Genomic DNA, 24658 nt, shown 5'->3' with positions numbered 1-24658 from the left:
TATTATCTGCATTTACTATTTTTACATTGCGCAATTCTTGCGGATACTAATATGTGACGATTTAATAACAAAATGCATTTAGGCAAATGCATTATTATAATATTTTGTAAAAGAATTTGGTGACTTATATGGATAAGATTTTATAAATTATAATGTTCATAATCTCATTCATTTAACAGAAGATGTAAAGAAATTTGGTTCACTGGATAAATTTAGTTGTTTTTTATTTGAAAGCTATATGTATAAAATTAAAATAATGTTGAAAACATCAAATAAATTATTATCACAATTCATTTAAAAAATTAATAAATTTGATACATATTAATATTATTTTAATGTTATAATAAACTACGGTAGAGTTATAATTAAATAAAATCTTAATATTTGTTTATGATTTACAAAATCTTAAATTATTTCTTGCTTAGGCAGAGAACGAGACGTAGGTGTCGTAGTCGTAGTCGTAGGGTAAGGCAGAAAAAAACGTTAGTCGTAATATACTACTATTCTAGAGTCTAGAATAGTATACTACGACGTGTACAACTTACGTTTTTCTCTGTCTTACCCTACGACTACGACTGCAACACCTACGTCTCGTTCTCTGCCTTTGGCCTTACTGAGATGTGTACGTTACACTTACCAATTATGATCTGCGATGCCGTTCTATACAGCACCGGGTCATTTCACCTCCGTCGCGTTCTGAAAATGAGAAAAAAATGCAGTTAAGAATGGTGATAGAAGTTTCTTTACTGCCCACAGTCAACTTCGTGAGCCACGATTAACGTATCGCGATTTGCGTTCGAACGAGTATGGATGTATAGATACGCGTTCGAGCGAATTACGATACAAATTCAACGTAATAAGACTTACCGATTAAATACTTGGCGATAGCACTTGTTCTAGCACTTGCGGCGGCGGGTCGTTCCACATTCCTTGCGTTCTGAAAATGACAGGTAAATGTGGTTTAGAATGACCTGAGGCAGTTTCATTTATCGTGCGGATTAACTTCGCGCGGCAATTACACGTCGCGGAGCCGATACGCCTCGGGATTGCTACTGATTGTCACGGATTTTGCGGGTGAAATAAAGAGAGAACACTGTTAATATGGCGAAGGGGGTACCTTTCCCCCCGCGATCAACTTTGGCACGGAATTATCGTCGCATATTAGAATTGCCCGACCGTTCCACACGTCACGATTTACGCTACGAGGAATACGCGTTCGAATGAAACGCAGTATAAGCTAAATATGCGTCATATTTACCGATTATATGATTTGTGAAGAAGTCTCGGTCGGGAGCTGATGTGTCCCGCGTCCCGTTCCGTTCCGGAAAGAAAGTGAACCCAGCGTCCCGTTCCGTTCCGGAAGCCATGTGAACCCCTAAAACAGAGAACTGTGTTAAGTTGGCTCGAGTCAAAGATGATCATCTCTAGCGCTAACTTCACGCGTCAAGATGAGTGCTTCTGCGATATATACCGTTTTGAACTTTGCGTTTTTCACACTAATAAAGCTAATTATTATTAATTCATTTCACAAATTGTAATTACTTTTATATAAAAATAAAAAGTATGCGTTACATTAAAATATGAGTTAAATCGATCTCCCACATCGATCGATAATTGATTCGATAGATTCGATATATATATTATGAAAACAATTATCATTAAATATGTATGCTTTCCAGCAAGACACAGTGTAACACAGTGTCCATTAGTGTGAGAAAGAACATGTCAGTGTGTCTCGCTCACACTAGTGGACACTGTGTTACACTGTGTCTTGCTGGAAAGCACACATTATATTATTAAATAAATTATTTTATCTATACATTAAATTTATATAAAGTAACAGAAAAATATTGTTTTTTAATAAAAATGTATTTTTTTATTTACAATAATTTTTCCAGTCGGTTTTGGGACAATATGATTCCGTCGCGACGGAACTAACCTTCGGACGAAACTAACCTTGAAAATACCCCCCTGTTTTGATTTTACTTGGAAGGAGGTAGTTCAATATAGTAGGTTTAATTAATTAAGAAAGAATGGGATGCGACAACGACGAAACGCATAATATCCAGTTTAAAAAGAAGAAGAAGAAGACGAAACCTTTAAGGAAACGCGAAGCTTCTCGGTTTGAGCGAGGGAGAGAAAATGTCCAAGTTAGGATTCCACATTATTCTGTTTTTAATTAATTGTGTAGCATAGAACTTAGATTAAGAGGAAATTTATTTCAGGTAGAAAGTCGAGGAAACAAAGATTATTCAGAAATTCCGTGAGAGACCGGCTGGCGTCGATATTGTTGGTTTGGCGCTCGGACAAAGCGTTGTATTTGATGTGTTGTGGGTAAGACACATATATGTACATGTAATAAAAGTGAAATTCACGATAGATCGGAGAAATAACGCGAGGTCTATGTCAATTTAGTCGGATCCCTTTAATATGAAAACCGGAGGAAAATATGACTATGCTGAAGAATACAAAATATAATGACGTGAGCTGAATGACTTGTACGACACCAGCATTAGAACTCAATTTAATATGGAGACCAATAAACGCGATGATGAAATGTACGTACAGCGACGTTTACTTCTTTCTCTCTTACGTTTATTATTGATATTTAATCAGCAATAAGAGAATGTATTTTACTGAAATTAATAATTGTCGCATTTATATGTCTTATATTCTTATATAACTATTTCTAATTATAGGGTCAAGTATATAGAAGAAGAATTGTTGAAGCGCACGAGTAAAACTAATAACAATGCAGCGAATAGTACGAATAATGATAAGGGATTATATTGCTTGCCAGAGGAAACAGCATTGCGCACAGTACTGGACGCAAGTTAAGCGAGAAAATTTGATGAGATGCTTTTGACGACTTGATTTTGATCTAGTAGCAGGAATATCAGGCGAATTACATTGTTAACAGTAACTTAGTAAGACATCTTACCTAATATGTCTAATATGCACGTCTCATAAGTTGCACTTTTATTTATTTTTTAACTTTGTTCCATCAATTATTTTGTTTTTTTTTTAATCAACTTTTTTTAGGTAGCTAGGAAGAGAGCTAGTGTAACCACGATGTGGCTAGATCGCCTAATAGATAGTACACAGGATATGACAAAGGTAAATTGTCTTGTTTTTAGCTTTGAATTTTCACTTTCATAGAGCTTGTATTTCTATGGGATTTTTAGATTTGGTTATTCTCTTACATTCCGCACTACTAACACAGTGATGTGCATAAAAATTATCTGTCTATTTTTGTTCTCTTTATGTTGTCTATATTTTTTTGTCTTGTGCTGTATACAGAACACACCGTGAGGCAGCGAAATTCTGTTTCTGGATGTATAACTTGCAGGAGGCTATCTTTCAGCTCCGAATCGCCGAAATAAGAGATCGAAAACCTAAATACGTATCGAGTTAGTAATATTACTGTGGACTTAGGTTTCTTTTTATAAATATCTTGCGCTAGTATTTAAAATAATTAATCCTTACGATACAATCATTATATGATATAAACTTCGATAATTAAATTATTATTATAAATTATTATAAATATAACTATACTTTTTTTTTCAAAGTACATATATTTGTTCTAAAAACCTAAAAATGTATGTTTATGAATTTTTACATTTTTTAAATTACTTTAAATAGATGAAACATTGATCGTATACGAGATACATATTTATGATTGTACCATTAAGGTATCCTTTTTTACATATTAGTACTGTAAGAATCTTTAACTGTCAAATGTTTATTAAAAAATTCAAAAGAAATCTTTATTGAATATTTTAAAAATATTTTTTAATTAAATCTCCAATAGCATTAATGAATTATGGGGTATTTTCGAACAAGTATTTTTGAACTGAATTTTGTCGTAGCTCGAGGGAAGAAAATAACACGCGATTGAGTTATTCAAACAGCCAAAGTACAATAAATTATGTAACAAGCGATAACGAAACGGCATCTAGACAGCGTATGACGGACGTAAAGGAAAGAGAGGAAGAGGTGGAGGCAGTTTCTCCCGAAGTTTTTGATAATGAAAATATTTATTTCGAGAGAAGATTAAGGTAATCAATTTTTTGTTTAATTTCTTTTTTATTATTTTATTAAATTACAAAAGATTGTTAACGTAATTTTTTTCAGCACAAAATCGTCTTTTCAATTAAAACGTTGAAGAAAAAGACTAATAGGGCCTATAATACTGAGTATTCTATTTTTCTTTCTCTTCTTTCAAGTGATTTGTGGTAACGAACCACGTAGTAATTCATGCTTGTCAAAATCAGCCATTAAACAAACTAATCGACTATGTTATCAAGAGATACCGTCAGATGAAACGACTTCTCACCCTATGTGATTTTCTTGTTCGCCTGATCTAGTTAGCTGTATCATTAAAATAAGTAGCAAGATTAAGTGTATATTGTAACGTACGTCAATTATGGAAAGGCTGAATATAATTGCAGAGTTTATTTCACCTTTTAAATGTTGCAACCGCAAGTGCTGCGATTGAGATTTCTCGGTCCCTTGTTAATTGATAGCAGCAACTGTCATCTCGTAATCATTATTCTATGTGCATGATGGAAAAGGTGCGATCACGTACTCAATGCCAATGTAATTAATCGCTTTATTGCAACTGATTTCTTCCGTTCGATACTTTAATTTTGGATAATAGAAGGTTTGATTATCTGTATACCACTTCTACAATTTCGGTTGTATACTTTGTCTTGCGATACTAACTGAATGCACAAACTAAAATATCTACCGCTATCTTTGTCTACAGGTTATTTACAATTTGTAATAATGTATAATTTATAACTTATATATTTTATATATTAATTATAGCATCTTATTTTTAAAGCATCTATTTTAAGTATTTTTTGTCAATAAATATATACAGATTAAAATTAAACAATGTAAATTCACGTACCTTTGTAAGATCAGTTGCTGTGCACTCGATAAAAATATTTTTTGTATTAAGTGTGATCTTTGAATGACTTCCATTAATGTTAACCATCGCCCAAGAAAAGTATTGGCATCGTTTATAATGCTGCTCAATAATTTTCCCGATTTGTTCGGCAAAATGCAAAGATATCGATTACGACGATTGGAATCATTTTCATCGCCTCCACCGCAGCTTTCGAGTGCCGAGTTGGAGGCCACGTTTGATAAATTATTAGAAGAATTCCAGGCCACACTACCGGGTTATATCACAGATTAATTGTTTGTTTTCATGTACAGATATTCAACATGTCTTTGTCATCTTTCCATCGTATATTGATAGATTCAAAAATTTAATATAAAAATATTACTTTTCTTTACAGTTACTGATTATAATAACGATAATGGTTGTTTATATAAAACAAAAGCATACAATAAAAGAAAAAGGACAACAATAACAATAAGTAATTTATACCTTTATTTTATAAGTTTTGAAATAGAGAAATTATAGGGAACAAGAGGTAAAATATAGAAATACACGTAACTATTAAATAATCACATTTATGTTTTCATACTTACAAAATACGTAACAAAATAATGACGATATAACCACTTCAAATTGCATGCCATTTTCTGGCACTTTGAATTGATCACATTTCAATTAAAAAATATAAATAAACTGTCTTTTTCATAATAAGCCACTATATTTAAGTACAAATATATAAAATAAATTAATTTATATTATATAAATTATATAAATTTATAAATAATATATATTTCTATACACATCGAATAGATCAAGTTTATTTATATTCTTTTATCTTTGTATTCTCTTTATCATCACTATTATCTAAAAAGAGAAACCAAATAACTTTTAAAAGTATCGTGTCATATTAAGTACATTATTTAAATGCAGATTATCGTAAATTTTTATATTTCTCTGTATTATATATTCTTTCCATCAAAGCCCGTGTAATGCTACCAGGTACTTTTTGATGTTTTCTTATCAAATCTCTAAGACTATCGGCAACCTGAAAACACATTAAAATATTTTCGAATGATACTATTATTTGGAAAGTGTTTTAAACTCCTTTATAATTCACCTTTATCTGCAACTCTTCGGGTGTAAGGTTTTCTTCATATGGAATAGGTTTGCCTACATATGTTACCAATTTTACTGGAAAACCACCGTAAATCGGTACAAGAGGAAGCCTTGTCTTGGCATATATCTTTAGCCATATTCTTCTTCCCCAACTTATTGTTCTGAACGATTCTCTGAGATTTTTCGTAAAGAAAGGAACTATACTCTATTGGGAAATAACTCGTTAATAAAAATTAATTGAGATTGTTATAATAAAATTTTTGAAGAGAACATACCACTTTTGCATCTAGAGCAACCTTTGCAAAGCCCATTCTTTTCTGCCACATAAGTTCGTAATAGGAATCCCCAAACTGAGCTTCATATACGCCACCCGGAGAAATAGCAAGCATGTTTCCTTCTTTTAAGATAGTAGAACACGATTGAACTGTACCAGGTATAATTTTTATAACATCAGCCACTATGGACCAACCAGGAATTTTGAAGAGAAATCGGTCTGCTACCATACGGATTAATTTCGAATTATATAGAAATATTTTGGCTGCAAAATAATATATATCGACTGGAATAGCTCCATGGTAATATATGAATAATACTGGTTTGTCCTGAGGAATATTCTCTAAGCCCACAATTTCATATCCTGTATTAAAGAATTATATGTTATTTACATTTTTTTCAATGAACAAATTATATATAAAAAATTGTATATAGCTCAATTTATAAATTCTAATGTCACAAATAATTCTTATTACTTCTTATTATAAAACTAGAACCTACCATGCCAAATCCAGCCATGTGCATCATAGGCAACTGCGAGCATATGAAGAGCTGCCTCTCGCCATGGAGTACCATAAACATTTCTTAATCTTATCCTAAAAGAAAATATTACTTTTATGTGTGTGTGTGTGTTTGTGTAAACCTTCAAGCTTGTCTCATTTCTTAATTTTCTTAAAGCCCAGTCAGAATCGAGAGATGAGGCAGGCTAGAAAGTACCTGAAAAGTACCTTTTTTATATGATAAAGATTAAAACATAGATTACACTAATATTTATAACTTTTATACATAATTTTTACTTCTAAAAAAATTAATTATTTTAATTTTTAAGAACTAATTTGATACAAATGAGATCTTCATAATTAATGTTAATAAATTATATTACAGTCAACATAAACATATAACTGATAAGGTATATTCCTTTCAAACCTGTGCCACTTGTAGATATATAATACTAAGGCAGTTGAGTATATCAGTAGTACAATAAAAAGTGGGAGTAGAAATGTTACAAGGAGTGGCATTAAGAGCCACGTCAGCCACAATGTAAAATCCAAGTCAATGTATTGAACTGAAAATAATACAAAGTATTCTTTAAAAACTATTAAATCGCATTTTTCTTTTCTCAAAATAAATCTTCACAAACAAGAAACGTCATATGTATAAACATGCATTTTCACAGACAAATTTATTAATTTTAAGTATTATAAAAAAGGTAATTATTAAGACTGCGCTATGTGCTTCTAATGGGGACCTACATATAGACATATGTTAACACAGCATTTTTACCTATAATATCTTTCATCATTGGCCACAAATTATACACGATTGAAAACATGTTCAGATTAGTATAAAAGATAGAAAGAAAAATAATTCATAGAACAATCGAGATATTTTTCCACGCAAAAAACACTTGTATGTTCATTATAGCAACTTCAATTGATTTTTACTATGTCTCACGTTTACTTATATACCTATATGCATATATACATCCTGATTGGCATTCATTTAAATTTCAAAATCATTTTTATTGATTTCTGCCATTAAAATTTTTTTCAATAATGTAATATCATAGTCAACAATCAATCAACGTTAAATCCGAATCATCTTAAGTCGTTTCGTAAAGTGGCACAACTTCATCTTTACATGACGCATCGTAAAATTGTTATTTAAAATTAAAATTAATCAGATTATATGTCGCATTAACACCTCGATTAATAATTTTGTAATTTATCGCACTAACGAAGTCAATAATACTGAAGCTGTCAGTGAGTGTTAACAATATATAAACAGGTTCGTGGATGGAATAGGATGGAACGAATTCGAGAGTCGAGACAAGTTTCTGTCTTATGATGGGTTTTGGAACGCACGTCGCAGGAGACTGCTTTTAATGCATAGGAAAGAAAGAATATGAAATGTATGATCTTGAGTTTCTCTTATGCTAGTCATGCAACTTAATTAAGTTACGCTTATTAATAGGTGGTAGTGTTTTGTTACATAATTAAATGTCTATTCAACTTTTTGTGCTGCACATCTCTATTGTAGTACACACATGTACGACATATGCATGTGCAAATGCCGTACATGTGCTACTAAGATTGCAGTCGGTAATTCCATCTCTCATGGTAAAAAGTTGGGACAGCCATTAAAACTCACCCTGTATATATAATACATATGTATATCTTTTATGGCAATTTCGATCAAAGTTAGATTAACTTTTAATTGATCAGCGATTATCAATCAAAGGAATTATTTTCAATGTTTGCATTTTCCTGATCTAATCTTTTGATTTTATCACGCGTTAAACATAAAAAAGCAGTAACTACTACAACTCAGACAGTACATATGATCATAAATATTTACAAAATATATTTAATATATATTTGAATAACATATATTATTTAACATATGTTAAAGATTGATATAAATAAAAATTTCATGTTTTTCCTTTATTTATATAAAATATATATCTATAAAATATAATATAACAATTTGTAATAATATATTTAAAAAATAAATAGTAATATATTTATAAATATATTTATCATAAATATTATGTGCTGTTTAGAAAATTATCGAATTAATCACCGATTAAATTAATTGGAATTTGGTCAAAATTGTTTTTGTTGGAATTATTTTCTTAATTAATAATTTTGATAATTTTTGCAAATTTGGAGAGACGCGTGCACTTTATGAGTTCTGAATAAATTCAATTTGATTTCTGAGTATATATTTCTCGGACTTGCATGTAACTTTGAAAAATCGCGCGCATTGCGTGCCAATCGAGGGCAACGGTTTCGAACCTTCGCGAATCGAAACGCGTTCCGAAACCGATCGAAACAGAATCCCATGACCCTTCCATTGGTCATCAAACCGTCAGTCGACAGGGCCAACTTCACCGTGATAGGCGAGTGTGCGTACAGTTACGTAAACCAAAGGCGAGACACTGTGCACGCATGCGCACGTGTACGTGCAATGGTGCATACGTGCACGTGCGCGGGTGTGTGTACGTAAGTAAATACCTGTGTGCGTGTGGCATACAGATGATACGGATTTTGCAATTGAACTCCATCCCCGGAAGAATCGGTACCGTCTTGTTCTTCTGATGTCATTCGGCGGGCAGTAACGTCGGTCGTGTGGTTTTACCCAAAGCTGAACGAGGACGACGAGGCCGACCGAGAGCGTTACCCGACATCACGAAGAAAGAGATCCCCAGCTCGTGCTCGCGCTATTCCTCCGGAAGGACAGTCCCTCGCGGTCGTGAATGCAATTCTGCGCTGTCCCACGCATATGACGGACGTCCGCGGATTTGACGTTTTTCTCGCACATCAGCAACAAGAATTGGCCAGATGAAGGTAATCGTCATTCGCACTGGTTAACTCATACCAATATTGTCGCCAGAAATGCATGTAAAGGCTACAGGAGTAAGAAAGAGTGAGACAGAGAGAGGGGATTACGTGTATACCGTTCTGTTTGTTGTTTATTGTTAAGGCGAGTGTTCCGCCTATCCTCTTTTAGCTCAAGTGTGTCGCAGACACGATTTAAATTCACGTATAGAATTTTTATTCAGAAACTTCGGAGGCGAAATGTCGCAGCCATGTGTTTCATTATCTTGGTTGTTTTTATGGGGCCTTTTAATAATGAACTACGCGTTCTCTTATGTTTTTATAAAAATAAGAGTCGAGACTACAAAATTAAAGATATCTTTTGTTCTAGGTTTTTACAAAGTGTTTTTTTTATGCACACGTCTATTGATTATTGTTTTCTCCATGTGTTCATAAACATTTTATGAGTGTACAAACATGTCCCTGAAAATACAAGTCTGTGCACGTTTGCATCTACGTTACGTAGTAACATTGTATTCCATAGATAATGTCAGATGATGATGCTGCATTGGACTCAATGGATACCGAGGAAGAGATGTTTGCTCCTCGCAACCACAGCTTGGATTCGAATGTCAGGCGACCCAAGAGCCTGCGCAAGCTGAGATCGCATTCCGGCTCTAACTCCCATATAACTAGAAACAATTTGAGTGTACGTCGTAGTACACGTAACAGAATGCAGACTTATGACAATCTTAATACAAGCTGGATTCTAGGTACAATAAGATTGTCTTTCATTTATAAATAAGAAATAAACTGTTTAATATAAAGCATAAAACAACTACTAATGCATACAGTTGCATCAGTATTATATATACTTAGAACTATTGACTAAATATTTTAAATTATTTATTTATTTATTTTCTTACAATTGCAACTGTTTATTAAAATTAACAGGAACACAAACCTTGAAAGGATATCCTATGTTTCAACAACATGCATCTTCCTCGGACAAAGAGATGGTAGATGATGTCCCTGGTAGAAAACGTGATCTCCGTGACCGCATGCCCTTGCGATCTCGCGAAAATCACCCACCTAATAAAACTCCGACAAGGCATCTTAGAGACAGAACAGAGCACGATCGACAAAACAGCAGAGAACTTCGAGGTAGACCTGATCGTGAACTTAAAGAGAGAACTGAACCAGAAAAAGATGTCAGCGAACAAACAAGGCCAGCAAATGAAGAAAAAGATACCAGGCATGCAATTTAATAAAATGCTTACACATACACACACACACACACACACACACACACACAATAAAATTTAATGTAATTGAAATTAAAATATTTCCTTAGGACGAGGAAGTCTGATAGCCCGAGCAGATTTAGAGAAGGTCCTGTAACCAGATTATGCGGAAGCATAATTGAAAAGGCCGAAAAGCCCAAAGTAGAGCCCCCGCAAGTGGAAGCAGATGATGATAGCTCACGCGAAAGTGAAAAGCCAGATAATAACGACAATGACAATTCTGAAAACGAAGATGTAAGCAAACTTCCGTAGCTTACATTTTCTTATCATCAAACAATCTGTAAATTTCTGTAGCGTCCATAATATTTATATGTATCTGTTATTTATTTTTCGTTAGGGATATGAGGACATGTACACACGCATTAAGAGGACAAGACGTACGGCTCAACGACAACTGCCAAGAGGTAAGGAAAAAGTTCAGATTTGTTTGAACTACAAAGCGTAGTACATGTACATTTTCTTCTAAAATATAATCTAATGCATTTATATACAGTGGTGGATAGTGATCTAAGCGAATCCTCGGATTCTCCTGGGCCTAGGAAGTATAGTTTACGTCAGAAAAAGCCTACCGTAGATAGGTTTCAAGCTAATGTAGAACCAGTTAGACGTTCTATTAGAGCCCTTAGAAGTGTTCTCAGCAATTCGATGAGAAGAAGGAAGCATAGAAGTAAGAGTACGAGTTCTGCCGATTCCAGTGACTCCGAGCCTCAACGTTATGACAAGAAGAAGGGTAAAAAAGCAAGGTATGAGCATACAAAAAAAAAGTTTGACTCTTCATTAGAACATGTAAATATCAAATATTTTACAGACAATCGGCTATACCACAAGGCGGTCCACCTGATCGAAAAGCTGACATAAATCCCATCACTGTAGATACTAACATTAGATTTAATGACGTTGGAGGTCTGGAAGCCCACATACACTGCCTTAAGGAGATGGTCATCTTTCCTATGATGTATCCAGATGTTTTTGAGAGATACGATGTTATCCCACCGAAGGGTGTCTTGTTTCATGGCCCGCCAGGTATATACCATAACAAATTTACAATTTTATAGTACAGTACAATGGAAAAAAAAACTCGTGTTTGTCCTCATTTATGCGACTTGGAAATTTATTTCAGGGACCGGCAAAACACTGATAGCTAGAGCATTAGCAAACGAGTGTAGTCAAGGCAACAAGAAGATGGCATTCTTCATGAGGAAAGGAGCTGATTGTCTGTCGAAGTGGGTCGGGGAATCAGAACGGCAATTGAGATTGTTGTTTGAACAGGCTCAACAAATGAAACCGTCCATAATATTTTTTGACGAAATAGATGGTCTAGCCCCTGTCAGAAGTACCAAGCAAGATCAAATACATGCCAGTATCGTATCTACACTCTTGGCACTTATGGATGGTCTTAGTGACAGGGGACAGGTAATAAACTTGATAGTCTTCGATGATGTTAAAATTATACTTGATCTTAAATGTAGAAATACTACAATTCATGTAGAGCTCAGCTTTCTCATTGATTTTGTTACAATTTGTGTTTGCAATTTTTATATGAGATTGTTAACTTCTTGCGTAATTTTTATTTTAAAGGGCTTGTTTCAAACTTATTATTACTAAGCCTTGCAACACTTGAAAATAATATTAAAATATTTATGCTAGATGTTTTTGATAGAATATTCTAACTTTTCTCTTTTTACTTATAAAAGGTTATAGTTATTGGTGCAACAAATAGAATTGATGCAATCGACCCAGCTTTGCGAAGACCTGGCCGTTTTGATCGTGAACTCTTTTTCCCCTTACCGGCCATGAAAGAGAGATTAGAAATTTTAAAAATTCATGTTAGTAAATGGAAAAATCCGCCGTCCGATCAATTACTTGAGATACTGGCGGAAAAGTCAACTGGTTATTGTGGCTCAGACTTAAGAGCCTTGTGTACTGAGGCAGTACTGCAGGGATTAAGAAGAACTTATCCGCAAATTTATATGACAAATGACAGATTATTACTGGATCCAGAGAGAGTCGCAGTACGTTTCGTAACGAGAAGAATAATGAGAATAACGATTTCTAAAATTCTGATTATATAATCTCTTATAATTATTACATTAAAAAATTGGATATTTTATTCATATTTTATTCAAAAAGTGAGAATAATCTATGTATAACATAAATTAATTTTTAAAAATCAACTTTACCATCATTTGTCCCACTTTAGACCATATAACTTTTTATATGAAACATTTTTTTTAATATGACTTACATTTTCAAGATATTAGACTGTGACTTTTGAAACTTGTTATGCACATATAATCAGAATTTTATTTTAAACCATTATTATTAATTACATTTTATTGTAAATTAAATATATTTTAATGTTATTAATTAAATGTTTACAGGTAAAGAAACGTGATTTTATGCAAGCAAGCTCTATGCTCGTTCCGTCATCGCATAGAGTAGCTCCGTGCGCGGGAAGAAAATTGCAACCTTTTATGGAACCACTGTTGGCACCTCCATTGGATGAATTACTTAATTTAATAAAAGGAATATTTCCCCAAGGCATAAATCCTGCAATGGCAAAGTAATTCTTTTTTATGTATACATGATGTAACAGTTTGCTAGTATAAAAATTGCTAGTATGAATACATTTTTTTTGAATCGTTATTTGTATATCATGATTTTTTTTACAGAATGAAAAATGTCAAGGGCATTCATCGCCCACGATTATTGATCTCTGGTGGCAGTATGTCTGAGGGTCAAGGTCCTCATTTAGCACAAGCATTATTGTATTGCATGGAACATCTACTAGTGCAGATCTTAGATGTCAGTACATTATTTGCAGAAAGTGCTCGATCTCCAGAGGAGACTTGTGTGCAGGTTATATAACATTTCTATATTAAGCTTATATTGTAACTGAAGTGAATTTCCGAAATAGGTTGACATTTATTGTCACATCCTTCAATTCTCTCTAATTCTTTTACTTTAAAACCTCTGAAAAAATGAAGCTGTGTTGTAGTTTGATTCCAACCTTCATTCTTATAAAGGTTGGAATCGAACAACACGCTTTTACACAGAGTCATGCATCATCCTTTGTATTGAATTTATGTAGTTGTCTAATGTTTATTTTCACCAATGTAAATTAACTTTAATTTCTGTTTAACTCCTATTTTATGATTCTTGAAGATATATGATATTTATTGTTAAAAAAAAATCTTGATAGTTGAATATTATATATTTATTTTATAAATATTATTAAATATTATAGGTATTTAACGAAGCGGCTAGGAATGTACCGTCCATAATTTACATTCGATCGATCAATCAGTGGTGGCCTCTTGTGCCGGAAACAGTAAAAGCAGTTTTTCTGTGCCGTATCGCTGCATTGGATCCTTCATTGCCAATTTTTATTCTCTCAACAAGTGATGCAATGTATCAAGATTTACCTGATCAACTAAAAAATTTGTTCAGCGAATTACGTGGGGAGGTGTATTCCATGAGAACTCCTACCAGTGAACAAAGAAAGAAATTTTTCCGGCCCATTTTTATGATCCAGAGTTTAAAACAGCCACAGATCAAAAGCAACAAAGTAGAGGTTTTAGAAACACTGCCATTAGCGCCGGATCCGTTGCCAAAGAAACTAACAGAAGAAGAGAAGCAGATCATGTACGAGAAAGATGAAGTATCTTTGAGAGAGCTGCGGATTTTCCTGAGAGAAATATGTGCTAAATTAGCGAGAAATCGACAGTAAGAGTCGTATGAATTATTTTTAGTTTTTCCGTTTTTACAGCAATCACAGAACAGTATGTTTTAGATTTTTCATGTTTACGAAGCCGGTGGACACGGAAGAAGTACCGGATTACAACCTGATAATAAAGCAGCCTATGGATCTGGAAACGATGATGACCAAGATCGACATGAACAGCTATCTGTGCGCCCGCGAATTTCTCGACGATATTGATCTCATATGCAGAAATGCTCTAGAATATAATCCAGACAGGTCAGTAGTGGAATGAAAAAATCTTTCTGAAATTTCTTACCAATCAAGGAAAACAGTCATACAAGTGTTGCGCGAGAATATATCTGTTACACAGAAGCAGTTATTAATATTGCTCTATAACTTAAGGTTCTTCTTTAGCAATACTATCTTTTTCTATACTGACATTCATATTGTGTGTTTTCATGTCAGCTTACGTGATAGGCCCTCCCTCGGAATATTAAAGAGGTAGTTGAGCTTTTTGCTGTTTATCCGTAATGCTGTTATCGCTCCGTAGATAATAGTGGTTTTCAATTTAGAAACGCACTATAATCGTTGATGTTTTGCCAAATACACCATTATGACTAAATCACCACGCATCATTGAAGACCACTCCCATTAGTCATTATGCTTTCTATCAATGGAATGCTAGAACGTGTATTTTTTTATGCGCTGCTAACGCGTTACGTTCTCCCACAGGGACCCTGCGGACAAATTGATAAGACATCGAGCGTGTTCTTTGCGTGATAACGCATACGCTTTAATAAAAGCTGAATTGGACTCCGATTTTGAGGATAAGTGTCGCGAAATTTCCAAGAATCGCCGAATTTTAGAAAACAATTGTGATAATGAGGACGAAAATAAGAATTCCAAGGCAGAATCTACTTCCACGGGCGAGCGAGCGGAAAAGAAGGAGTCTGTAAATTCTAGTCATTCTCTCGTCGTAAACGGAAAAAAATTCGGTAGTTCAAGAAAACGTAAAATACCTGCTTGGGCGCGCGGTTATGTGAAAAAAGTTCATAAGAAAAAGAGGATCGCTTTCGATGAGAATGTTACTGAAGGAGCCGCGAATAAATCGTTGAACAATGAAACTACCACTAGTATTGATCTAGAAAAATTCCAAGAATTTGAAACCGAAGCGAATAACGTTTTGAACGGGCATATGGGATTGTATGACAATACCGATTCGGAGAACGAGTCACAGAATGAAAGTTCAAAGGGAAGCCAAAACTGCACTGTCACAGATCACCGAGTAGATAATCTTGAACAAATGGAGATATGCTTTGTGGAGGAGGACAAGCAGAATGGGAATGGCGATTCAAGTTCGTCATCTCGACGCGAGAGCACGGATGAATTGTCATTCGCCATCGAAAGTGATACTAGCCGAGATAAGATTGAGGAAAACGAGAAAATTGTGATTGATAGAAGCGAGCTCGAAAATGCATGGTATTTTACTGTCGAAATAACGGAGGACTTTCCTGTCGAGGTATTGTGCGATATTTATGTGCAACTAAGCAGATGCGTTGGAAAATATGCTCAGAAATACGATAGAAAATCACTGCCAAAGGTAAATACATTTTTTATTTGTTATAGATATTTTATATGATGAACAATCGATTTATTAAACTCGAAATTGTATTTTAACAAATATTATCGTTACTTTCAGGACTTGCTCAAGGAAGTGCAAAAGTTTACACAGTACAAGTCACAACGTCAGTAGAGTACAACACACAGGTATGATATTGTATGAAAGAAAATGCATGCTGCTAACAAAGCAAACGTGCTACATTATTGCGTCATTGCAACACCTTCAGCCACATATTGGAAGGTCTTTTTTTGTATATTTATACTGATCGCAAAGCCAGATTTTATCATTGTTGTATCAAACGGAACTTTGGAATGCTATATTTCTTAGTTGTTATACTGCCAATCTTTAGGTGAATAACAGCATATATCTGCAAAGCAATTGCATTTGTTGTGTAAGATAACAAGCAATTTTAGTTGAATATTAAGTTTCAGGTATATAATTGGATTGGATTTTGTACATATTTTAAAAACACTGTAAATGTCCAATCAAGTAATCGTTTGATATTTCATACAAAAATAACAATTCTTAATCATATTTAGCGCTGAAATAAGAAAAAATTGTTTCTTATAAATTGTCTCTTATTGCTGCCATTTACATATATCTTTTATCAACTAAATTTGATCTAAATTTAATAAATAAAATATGAAAATTTGATCATTCATTATTATTAGCTTGATGCTAATATTTTTATTTTTATTATTATATTCGTTTAAGACTATTTCTATTTTTGAGATTATATCACTTTTATATGTCATAATAATGATAAAAGTGATCAAACCAAATAAGATAAAAGTAGCAAATCGCTAACATTCTTGCATAATATTCCTTTAGGATAATCATGGATTTTTGTTCGTGAACACTGATACGAAAAATTTAGATATAGAAGATCTAATTAAAAACTTACTATCTGACAATATATAATATAACACGCAAAAGGATACAAGTTTTTAATTTTATCTTCGGTAAATTTAATATACATATACTTTATATGTACACACAGATACACAAAAATGTTTCTTTCAAGTTTTTGCATTATGTTAATTATATAAGAAATATTATGAAAATACTAGAATTGGTACATTGTGTACTTAACTATTTTAGTTTAGGTAATCTTTAAGTAAAGAAATTACGTAAAGAGATGGCATGATGGTCGTCTTCAATTTGGATTATCGTCTATTTTTCAAAATATGTCACAAATATAAAATGTCACAAGTTTATTTTATTATTATTGACACGAAATGATTACGTTCTGCTGAACGCGGCTATTATTTCAGCTATTATTTCATTTTGGATTCCAATAAGAATTTTCCCTACACACGTAGGGAAAGCCAAAATACGAAACGTGTATTTCCTTACATTTATTATATATAAAATTGTGGTTTTTCATCGTGTATCAAAATATACCTCGCGCTACAGAATGTATCAATTCAAATTATTGCTAGTATAAGATGATACATTTGACGTATAAAAATGAATAGATCAAAGCTTATTATCTGAAGAAAAAAATCTGTGTGAAGGGATTTATCATTTTCAAATACTAAAAGTACTAATATACTAAATATTAAATTTTAAAATATTAAATCGCAAAAATTATTAAAAATTATCTTATGTAAAAAGATATGAGATAATGAATATATCTATATAACAGTATTGTTTTGTTAAAATCATGTTATACTCTTTCTAACTGTACAGTTGTTCTAGTTAAATATAATCTTTTTCTTATGATAATAAGTTTTGATACATTTTGTATTAATGCAATTCACTTCATACGAAATAACTTAAGGTATATTCGCGAAATGTGACTAGTAATCTGCAATTTAAATAGACCAAAGTTGTAAAAAGGATAAGGTTTTACTCGTTGAAGATGGAAACAGGGCACTTAATATACACACACGTACACTACTATAAATATGAAATACCTCGATAAAAAAAAATATATATATATATATATAATGCAGTGGCGGCTAGTTAGTCATGTTTAGATCAGTTTTGAAAAAAGGCTCTAAAAAGTAAATAATTTTAAACTTGTAAAATTAATTGTTTGCACGTTAAATTCTTAAACGCGATTAATAATAACAATTAATGCGCGCTGAATATCTGGACTAGGATTTGAAAAAAATTGGAATGAGTACAATTACTCTATTTTATCAAATTTTACAGGAGAAATAAATAAGGTCAGAAACGTAAATTTAAAAAAGTATTGAAGTTACGAAAAGTATTGAAGGTTACGAAAATGTTACGAGACTTCCAGTCCTAAACTCTTGAATATCTGGCCGTCGCTCTACAAAATATCCCAGGACTATCGCACCTTCTTCCACTTGATTTTTATTTCTATTTTCTCGAACTTTTAATTTTCTTCGTTATTTATTATTTTTCCGAAAGTAAAAAAGATTATTTCAATAGTTTACAGTTCCATAAAACAATATTTTTATTTTAAAAAAACTGCCGTTTTTATTGGAAGCTTGTAAATTGAATATTTCACACTCGAGAAGAACTGTGACGACTGTTTTTGGGAGACTTTGTGTTATATGTACATGTATAAATATATAGCGGATATTTAGGATATAACTTGCCTTTCCCAGATTCGTGTATTGGTTGTGACTTGCTGTAATTGTGAACGATTAGTTACCAGACGAAGTCTATGCAACGAGACGAAAACTCGTTTTCACTTAAACTGTCCTTCGGACAGTCTGACAAGCAGATTTTCTTCAATAATAAATTTAAATGAAAGATACATCGGAGGCAACGTACATACAGGGCGCGATCCATCCTTTTGCTGTTCAAATCATACAATCGAATAGGAAAGCTATAGTAAATATACTCTATCAATAAATCTCTCATGTGATCCACGAGTAATATCTTTCTTAGGGATACGTCGTTGTTGTTAAGATATGAAATTTCGTTCGCGAGAACACGATATTTAAGAAATAATCTACAAGTTTTGTTAATGGCATATCCGTTTCTCGCGTCAGGTGATGCATTCGTAGCGAAGAAATTTTTGTAGCTAGCATGATAAGAATTTGTTCCGTTCGGCGATTGGATCATTCGTCGAAATTCGATTGTATTACTTGCGAAATTCTCTAGTAAGTAGAATCGAAAAGACTGAGATTTAGAAGAAAAAAGGAAAGAAACGCTCGCTTTTAGCGTTCGTATTATGCAAGTGATGTGTACACGTTCTCAGACTCGATTGAAAACGAAAAAGGACGAAAGGCAGGAAAAAGAAAGGATCGCTTCACACGAATTATGACTCCCGATTCTTTCTCTGTGCGACGGGGATCGTACAAGTATCCGGTATTTGCCAAAGAAGCTAACGACAGACGATGCACTAGCGAAACTTCACTCCTCACATATAATTATATAATTGTTGCAAAGTGTTCTGATAAAACACAGGAAAAATCCACGCAGTCGGACAGATGTGTACATACGTTTTTTCTTCTCTAGAGATTACAGATTTACATTCCGCTTCGAACTAAGGAGCATCCGAAGGAGTTTCGGATGTTTCACGATTACGTTCTTGATGCGGTTACTCCTGCCGTTGTTTCGCTGGTACCACTGCATGTGAAATCCGCATTATACGTACATAATGTATAAACGATGTATGCACTATCGGATCGAGAAGCTATCTTGCAAACACTGCCGATTACGGACAAGCGACCACACTTATCTGTCTTATTTCTCTCTCTCTCTCTCTCTCTCTCTCTCTCTCTCTCTCTCTCTCTCTCTCTCTCTCTCTCTCTTTCTCTCACAATAACGTCTCTTAAGACTACTTTCTACGAAGAACAAAGTATTAACGCGCTCGAGCTTGAGCTGTAGCATATCAGAGGTATCCGGCAATTTTTTCTACTGACAACACACGCAAAAGAGTAGATGGTAGCCTTAAGAGTTTAGACGCATACACGATAAAGTTGTAAAAGATACGGACGAAAAGCGACGAGATGCATCCACTGCCTTATTTATTTTATCATATAAGTAATACATTTTATTGTCATATATTATAGTGAAATAAAAATTTCGTAATGTAACCGGATTTGCTGGCGATTTATTTGTATCCACCTGTCTGTCCGCCTTTCTTCTTATTCTGTCGCAAAGATATATAATGATAGTGGGTGTTTACGCCAATATCAACGACATCCACTTTGCGCGAAAGACTACCGTGTCTTTTGATTTTCGTAATCGTGAAACATGCGAGCGCTGTTGTGTCGATACGGCGATCAATTCGTGCGATTTTCCGCGTCTGTCAGCTGGCGATAATGTCAGGAATAATGTTGAAATTGAGTAGTAGATTCTCATAATTCCGAATAACACTCGCGTAAAAATTCTAGTGACGATACTGATCCCAGTTAAATCACCTCAGGATGCGCGAATAAATCGCGGGATTCGCACCGAGACATCGGCGATAGTAACTGACATTTTTTTCCGTATCTATTATACGTAACAGAAATAGAAAATAGATCGATTTAGTCTGTCCTCGAGTTTTTTTGAGAAGAGAGAGGAAGAATGTCCGGCGCGATAAAGGATTTCTCCTGCATTGGAGGCCTGGAGAAGCATATTAGAATCGTGAAGGAGATGGTCCTGTTCCCGCTGATGTACGGGGACGTGTACGCTAAATTTAATCTCCGACCGCCGCGCGGTTTACTGTTCTACGGTCCTCCAGGTAAATGCCAAATGTTTCTTAACGCTTCGCATAAACCTCTGGATTTCCTTCCCACTTTCATTCTTCATTCAGGTACGGGAAAGACTCTCGTAGCCAGCGCATTAGCGACCGAGTGTAGCAATTCCGAGCGCAAGGTCTCCTTCATCTCGCGCAAGGGTTCCGACTGTCTGAGCAAGTGGGTTGGAGAGAGCGAAAAGAAACTCGAGAAGATTTTCGCCCTGGTGAAGTTTGATTCTTTATAACTCTATTCCTTTATTTTATTTCATAATAAACGTTCAGCTCAAAAATGAATATTTAATTTTAAGGCCGTTTAAGAAGATTATATCATAAAATCTATGTAATTAAAAAATATTGTATCAATCAAGAATGAAGGAGTCTCTTTCAAGGAATCTTCCTTTGATCCAAAGAAATGATCATTCTTTCTTTCTCCAGGCGCAACAAACGAAACCGTGCATCATTTTTTTCGACGAAGTTGACGGTCTCGCACCCGTGAGATCCAGTCGGCAGGATTTCGTTCACGCCAGCGTGGTCTCCACTCTCTTGGCTCTGATGGACGGTCTGGACAACAATTCCGAGATCATAGTAATAGGCGCGACTAACAGGATCGATGCGATAGATCCTGCTCTGAGAAGACCCGGCAGATTCGACAAAGAACTGTACTTCCCTTTGCCTTGCTACAGCGCCAGAAAAGAAATACTTTCGGTAACGTCCTGCTAATAAAAAACAAGTCACAAATATGTAAGAAAGAGAATATATAGTATGGCATGGGGACAACGCATTTTCAATGCTTTCGTATGACTAAAGGTGCACATTAAGAGTTGGAAACAGAAACCAGCGCAGAAATTCTTGGCGTATCTGGCATCGAAAACGTTAGGATTCTGCGGCAGCGATCTACAGGCTCTTTGCACCGAGGCAGTTATGTGCTCCGTCCGCAGAAATTATCCGCAGATTTATAACTCCAAATCTAAATATCACATCAACGAACGCCACCTCAAAGTATGGCTTTCTGTTACGATAAATATCATCAACTTAATAAGCAATAAACAAATAATATTGTAGAAAATAAACTTTATTTATAATCTCGCCGATATTTCGTCAAGGTGGAAAAGGAAGATTTCCTGAAGGCATGCCAAAACATCGTACCTGCGTCGCATCGCGTCATCGTCGCCCCGATCAAGAGTCTATCCCCCAAAATCCAACCGTTGTTACAAGAGGATCTAGCGGGAATCCTGTCACGTTTGCAGACACTCTGTCCGGTCGGCATGCTGACTTCCGACAACATGTAAGTGAACTGAACTGTCTAGAGGGGCGTAAATTAAATACTGATCCACGTGGGGCCGCAGTACAGGCAAGGCCACGTCCAAGTCTAGCGGCTGTCCGCGAATTTTGCTGTGCGGCGACGACGAATCTCACACTCGTCATCTGGGACCAGCGTTGCTGCACACTCTGGAACACTTGCCGTGCCACATCTTGGACGTCACGACGCTGTTCGAGGAAACGGGCAAGGCGGCCGAGGAAGCTATGATACAAGTAGAAATCAGAAACGTATTCTCTTGGAAAAAGTCCTTGGAAAAATGTTAAACGACAGTCGTTTTATCGTGATAACAGAAGATCAAAACCGCGCGGCGCACCTTACCAGCATTGCTGTACATGCCTGGAGTCTTGACCTGGTGGGACCTGGTGGATGAGACAGCGAGAGTGATTTTTACCTCCTTAATGCGTGGTCTCGATCGATCGGTGCACATGCTCGTGCTGATGACCGCCCACTGTCGACACGTTGATCTACCGCCAGAGGTGGTTTATATTTTGTCTTTTTAACACGCTCTCATTTTTTATACACATTTGTTAAGTGGCTATCTAAATATAAATGTTTTATTCAGTACATTTGCTCATAAATCCGTCATTATTAATTACTTACGCTATTTGTCGCAGATTGCAGAATTGTACGACGATAATCGCGGCGAAGTGTACGAAGTGAGGTCGCCTTCGCCACAGAAGCGACGATCCTTCTTCAAGCAGCTGTTCAATGGAAAATCCGACAGTCTTTCTGATCGCTCCTCGCAAGGTAATTATCTAAACAACAGGATGCACGACCCTTGACGATAAATTGATTTCTAACAAACACAGCGGATCTCGCACAAATCTCGTGTCCAAAGAAACTTAAGGGCGAGAATAGAAAGCTGAGAAACCACGTACACTCCACCGATTCCAGCGGATTACTAGGTACGTTTGAATTTGCAAGTTTTACATGCAATATTTACCCGCTTGTTAATTGTGCATCGTAATGATCTCGAAGAGATTAGCGCTGCTAATTCTGCACGCACGTCCAGAAAGATTAAAACGCAATTGAAAGCGCGAAATAAGCTCGGAGCCGTACGATCCTCGCACTCGACGTCTTCCAGATCGAGTAACTGCTAATTGTCAATCACATAAGTCTTCAACTTGTATACACGATTTCTTAAAAAATTAAGTTATCGACAAGTTGTATATATCGCAACGGATTTGTGCTCTTATAAATTTGATTATTTAGGAACGAACGTCAAGAGAGAGTATAGCGCGTCCGGCGAGGGTTCGCCATCCAAACGGCAAAGATTAACATCCGACGCTTCGTCGGCTCCGTCCACCGAGAAACTTTTCAGCTCGCAAATCGAGGATCTGGTCGAAACGATCGTTAAATCGACCGACGAGTGGCCGAGTCATCTGCTGGAGAGTCTGTTAGCTTCCCTCGAAATCGCAATGGAGAACAACGGAGATCTGTGCGCAACGGTGAACGAGTATGTCGCGCGTTACGAGGAACTGAAACGGGTTAAAATGCGGGCGAAATACGAAGACAATTGATCGCTAATTTGGTGAAACGTCCCTTGTGAATTGTCCTCTGTGTGACGTCCGAATCTGCGAAATGTGATAACAAGAACATAATAATTGATATGATGAAAAATTCATGGAATATAATATTGTGATGTAATAAATGACGCGGTAAACTTTCTGTTTTAAAGGGTATTCTACGCAAACTTTTTCGCAATCTTTTCATTATGAAACACAGGCATAATATTCTTGGCATGATTTTGACCATTTTAATTTATTATTATTTCAATTATAGATTATAAATTATTAAAGCAGTTACTCAAATAAGAAAAACTTACGCAATAATTGCTGCATATGCAGCAGCATAAATCATTTTTTGCTACAAAGAAATTTTTTAATTATAATTTCTACATCTTTGATATATAATTTATTCAGTTATTTATCAAATATTTAGAAATAATATTGAAATAGTATTTTACATTTTGCTTCAAATTTCTTTGCGAAGTTTTCATTTTCAAAAATATTTGATTTATAATTGTGTAATTACATGCTGTAATATTTTTTTTTTTTTGCAATAATTTGTACAATAATTAGAAGATTCATTTTTGAAATGTATTTAGCAATAATTGTGCTAAAATGATTCTCACTAATATTTTGCAGCCATATATTTTAAGCATCAATTTTTTAAAGATTGCTATATATATGTTACATAAATTTAGAATTAATAATTTCAAAAATTAGATTTACAATTATGATACATTACATTTTGAAATTAAAATGATGCTAAAATTTTTATGCATGCGTTCCATTTGGGGTGTGATATCAACTTCACCGAAAGTATCAGTATCATAACGCACTAATCAGAATAGTTTATTCCTTCTCCTCCGGCATGTCAATGCAATAGTCCCTAACTTACACATGTTTTATGCGCCTTTAATGCATCAATT

At 34.7% G+C, this 24658-nt stretch overlaps 3 protein-coding genes and 2 long non-coding RNA genes across 12 annotated transcripts; 3 read left to right on the top strand and 2 right to left on the bottom strand.

The window, feature by feature from the left end:
- Nucleotides 1-415: 415 nt before the first annotated feature.
- LOC118646629 lies at nt 416-1683 on the bottom strand. Its single transcript, XR_004964133.1, has 3 exons — nt 1259-1683; nt 868-937; nt 416-696 (listed from the first exon to the last, which is right to left on the bottom strand). It is a non-coding gene; the product is annotated as an uncharacterized LOC118646629 (long non-coding RNA).
- A 141-nt stretch (nt 1684-1824) lies between these two features.
- Nucleotides 1825-5369, top strand: LOC118646628. Of its 2 annotated transcripts, XR_004964132.1 has the most exons (8): nt 1836-2150; nt 2226-2334; nt 2416-2558; nt 2700-2927; nt 3043-3117; nt 3301-3410; nt 3873-4061; nt 4138-5185. It is a non-coding gene; the product is annotated as an uncharacterized LOC118646628 (long non-coding RNA). The 2 variants fall into 2 exon arrangements; XR_004964131.1 differs by having other exon boundaries at nt 1825-2150; nt 3301-4061; nt 4138-5369.
- Nucleotides 4070-8137, bottom strand: LOC105830658 (transmembrane protein 68). Of its 5 annotated transcripts, none has more exons than XM_036289950.1 (7): nt 7589-8137; nt 7232-7370; nt 6806-6900; nt 6307-6668; nt 6033-6236; nt 5509-5960; nt 4070-5185 (listed from the first exon to the last, which is right to left on the bottom strand). In XM_036289950.1, the coding sequence occupies exons 1-6, from the start codon at nt 7635-7637 to the stop codon at nt 5847-5849; spliced, it is 963 nt and encodes a 320-aa protein (XP_036145843.1). In that variant the 5' UTR covers nt 7638-8137; the 3' UTR covers nt 4070-5185; nt 5509-5846. The 5 variants fall into 5 exon arrangements, with proteins under 5 accessions (XP_036145843.1, XP_036145845.1, XP_036145846.1 ...); XM_036289952.1 differs by having other exon boundaries at nt 4076-4374; nt 4467-5960; XM_036289953.1 differs by having other exon boundaries at nt 4076-4765; nt 4919-5960.
- A 1200-nt stretch (nt 8138-9337) lies between these two features.
- Nucleotides 9338-18186, top strand: LOC105830657 (ATPase family AAA domain-containing protein 2). Of its 2 annotated transcripts, XM_012670137.3 has the most exons (16): nt 9338-9654; nt 10169-10397; nt 10579-10879; nt 10979-11162; nt 11266-11332; nt 11422-11671; nt 11737-11951; nt 12049-12341; nt 12623-12940; nt 13310-13491; nt 13601-13787; nt 14176-14654; nt 14722-14907; nt 15097-15132; nt 15364-16231; nt 16331-18186. In XM_012670137.3, the coding sequence occupies exons 1-16, from the start codon at nt 9649-9651 to the stop codon at nt 16382-16384; spliced, it is 3855 nt and encodes a 1284-aa protein (XP_012525591.1). In that variant the 5' UTR covers nt 9338-9648; the 3' UTR covers nt 16385-18186. The 2 variants fall into 2 exon arrangements, with proteins under 2 accessions (XP_012525591.1, XP_012525593.1); XM_012670139.3 differs by lacking the exon at nt 15097-15132.
- Nucleotides 18187-20384: 2198 nt separating this feature from the next.
- On the top strand, nt 20385-23904 carry LOC105830648 (ATPase family AAA domain-containing protein 2). 2 transcript variants are annotated; one of them, XM_012670122.3, is made up of 10 exons: nt 20385-20906; nt 20979-21127; nt 21339-21608; nt 21711-21902; nt 22007-22188; nt 22250-22436; nt 22515-22700; nt 22839-22971; nt 23034-23129; nt 23437-23904. In XM_012670122.3, exons 1-10 carry the CDS (start codon nt 20750-20752, stop codon nt 23742-23744), a joined length of 1860 nt encoding a protein of 619 aa, XP_012525576.1. In that variant the 5' UTR covers nt 20385-20749; the 3' UTR covers nt 23745-23904. The 2 variants fall into 2 exon arrangements, with proteins under 2 accessions (XP_012525576.1, XP_012525575.1); XM_012670121.3 differs by having other exon boundaries at nt 20385-21127.
- Nucleotides 23905-24658: the final 754 nt, after the last annotated feature.

Source organism: Monomorium pharaonis, chromosome 7 (genome assembly GCF_013373865.1).
Source record: "Monomorium pharaonis isolate MP-MQ-018 chromosome 7, ASM1337386v2, whole genome shotgun sequence".
Taxonomy (NCBI): domain Eukaryota; kingdom Metazoa; phylum Arthropoda; class Insecta; order Hymenoptera; family Formicidae; genus Monomorium; species Monomorium pharaonis.
Note: the sequence above shows the minus strand (reverse complement) of the source record. Positions and strands in the feature narration are given on the sequence as shown.

Bases quoted from the DNA above. Each gene is read 5' to 3' on its own strand.
- LOC105830657 (XM_012670137.3), top strand. The intron at 10,398-10,578 runs GTACAATAAGAT...TAAAATTAACAG, and splicing joins TAATACAAGCTGGATTCTAG to GAACACAAACCTTGAAAGGA. The intron at 11,333-11,421 runs GTAAGGAAAAAG...ATTTATATACAG, and splicing joins TCAACGACAACTGCCAAGAG to TGGTGGATAGTGATCTAAGC.
- LOC105830648 (XM_012670121.3), top strand. From the start codon at position 20,750: ATGTCCGGCGCGATAAAGGATTTCTCCTGCATTGGAGGCCTGGAGAAG. The intron at 22,437-22,514 runs GTAGAAATCAGA...TCGTGATAACAG, and splicing joins CCGAGGAAGCTATGATACAA to AAGATCAAAACCGCGCGGCG. The intron at 23,130-23,436 runs GTACGTTTGAAT...TTGATTATTTAG, and splicing joins CGATTCCAGCGGATTACTAG to GAACGAACGTCAAGAGAGAG.
- LOC105830658 (XM_036289950.1), bottom strand. From the start codon at position 7,637: ATGTTTTCAATCGTGTATAATTTGTGGCCAATGATGAAAGATATTATA. The intron at 6,901-7,231 runs GTTTGAAAGGAA...ATTTTCTTTTAG, and splicing joins TATATCTACAAGTGGCACAG to GATAAGATTAAGAAATGTTT. The intron at 6,237-6,306 runs GTATGTTCTCTT...ATTTCCCAATAG, and splicing joins TTGCTCTAGATGCAAAAGTG to AGTATAGTTCCTTTCTTTAC.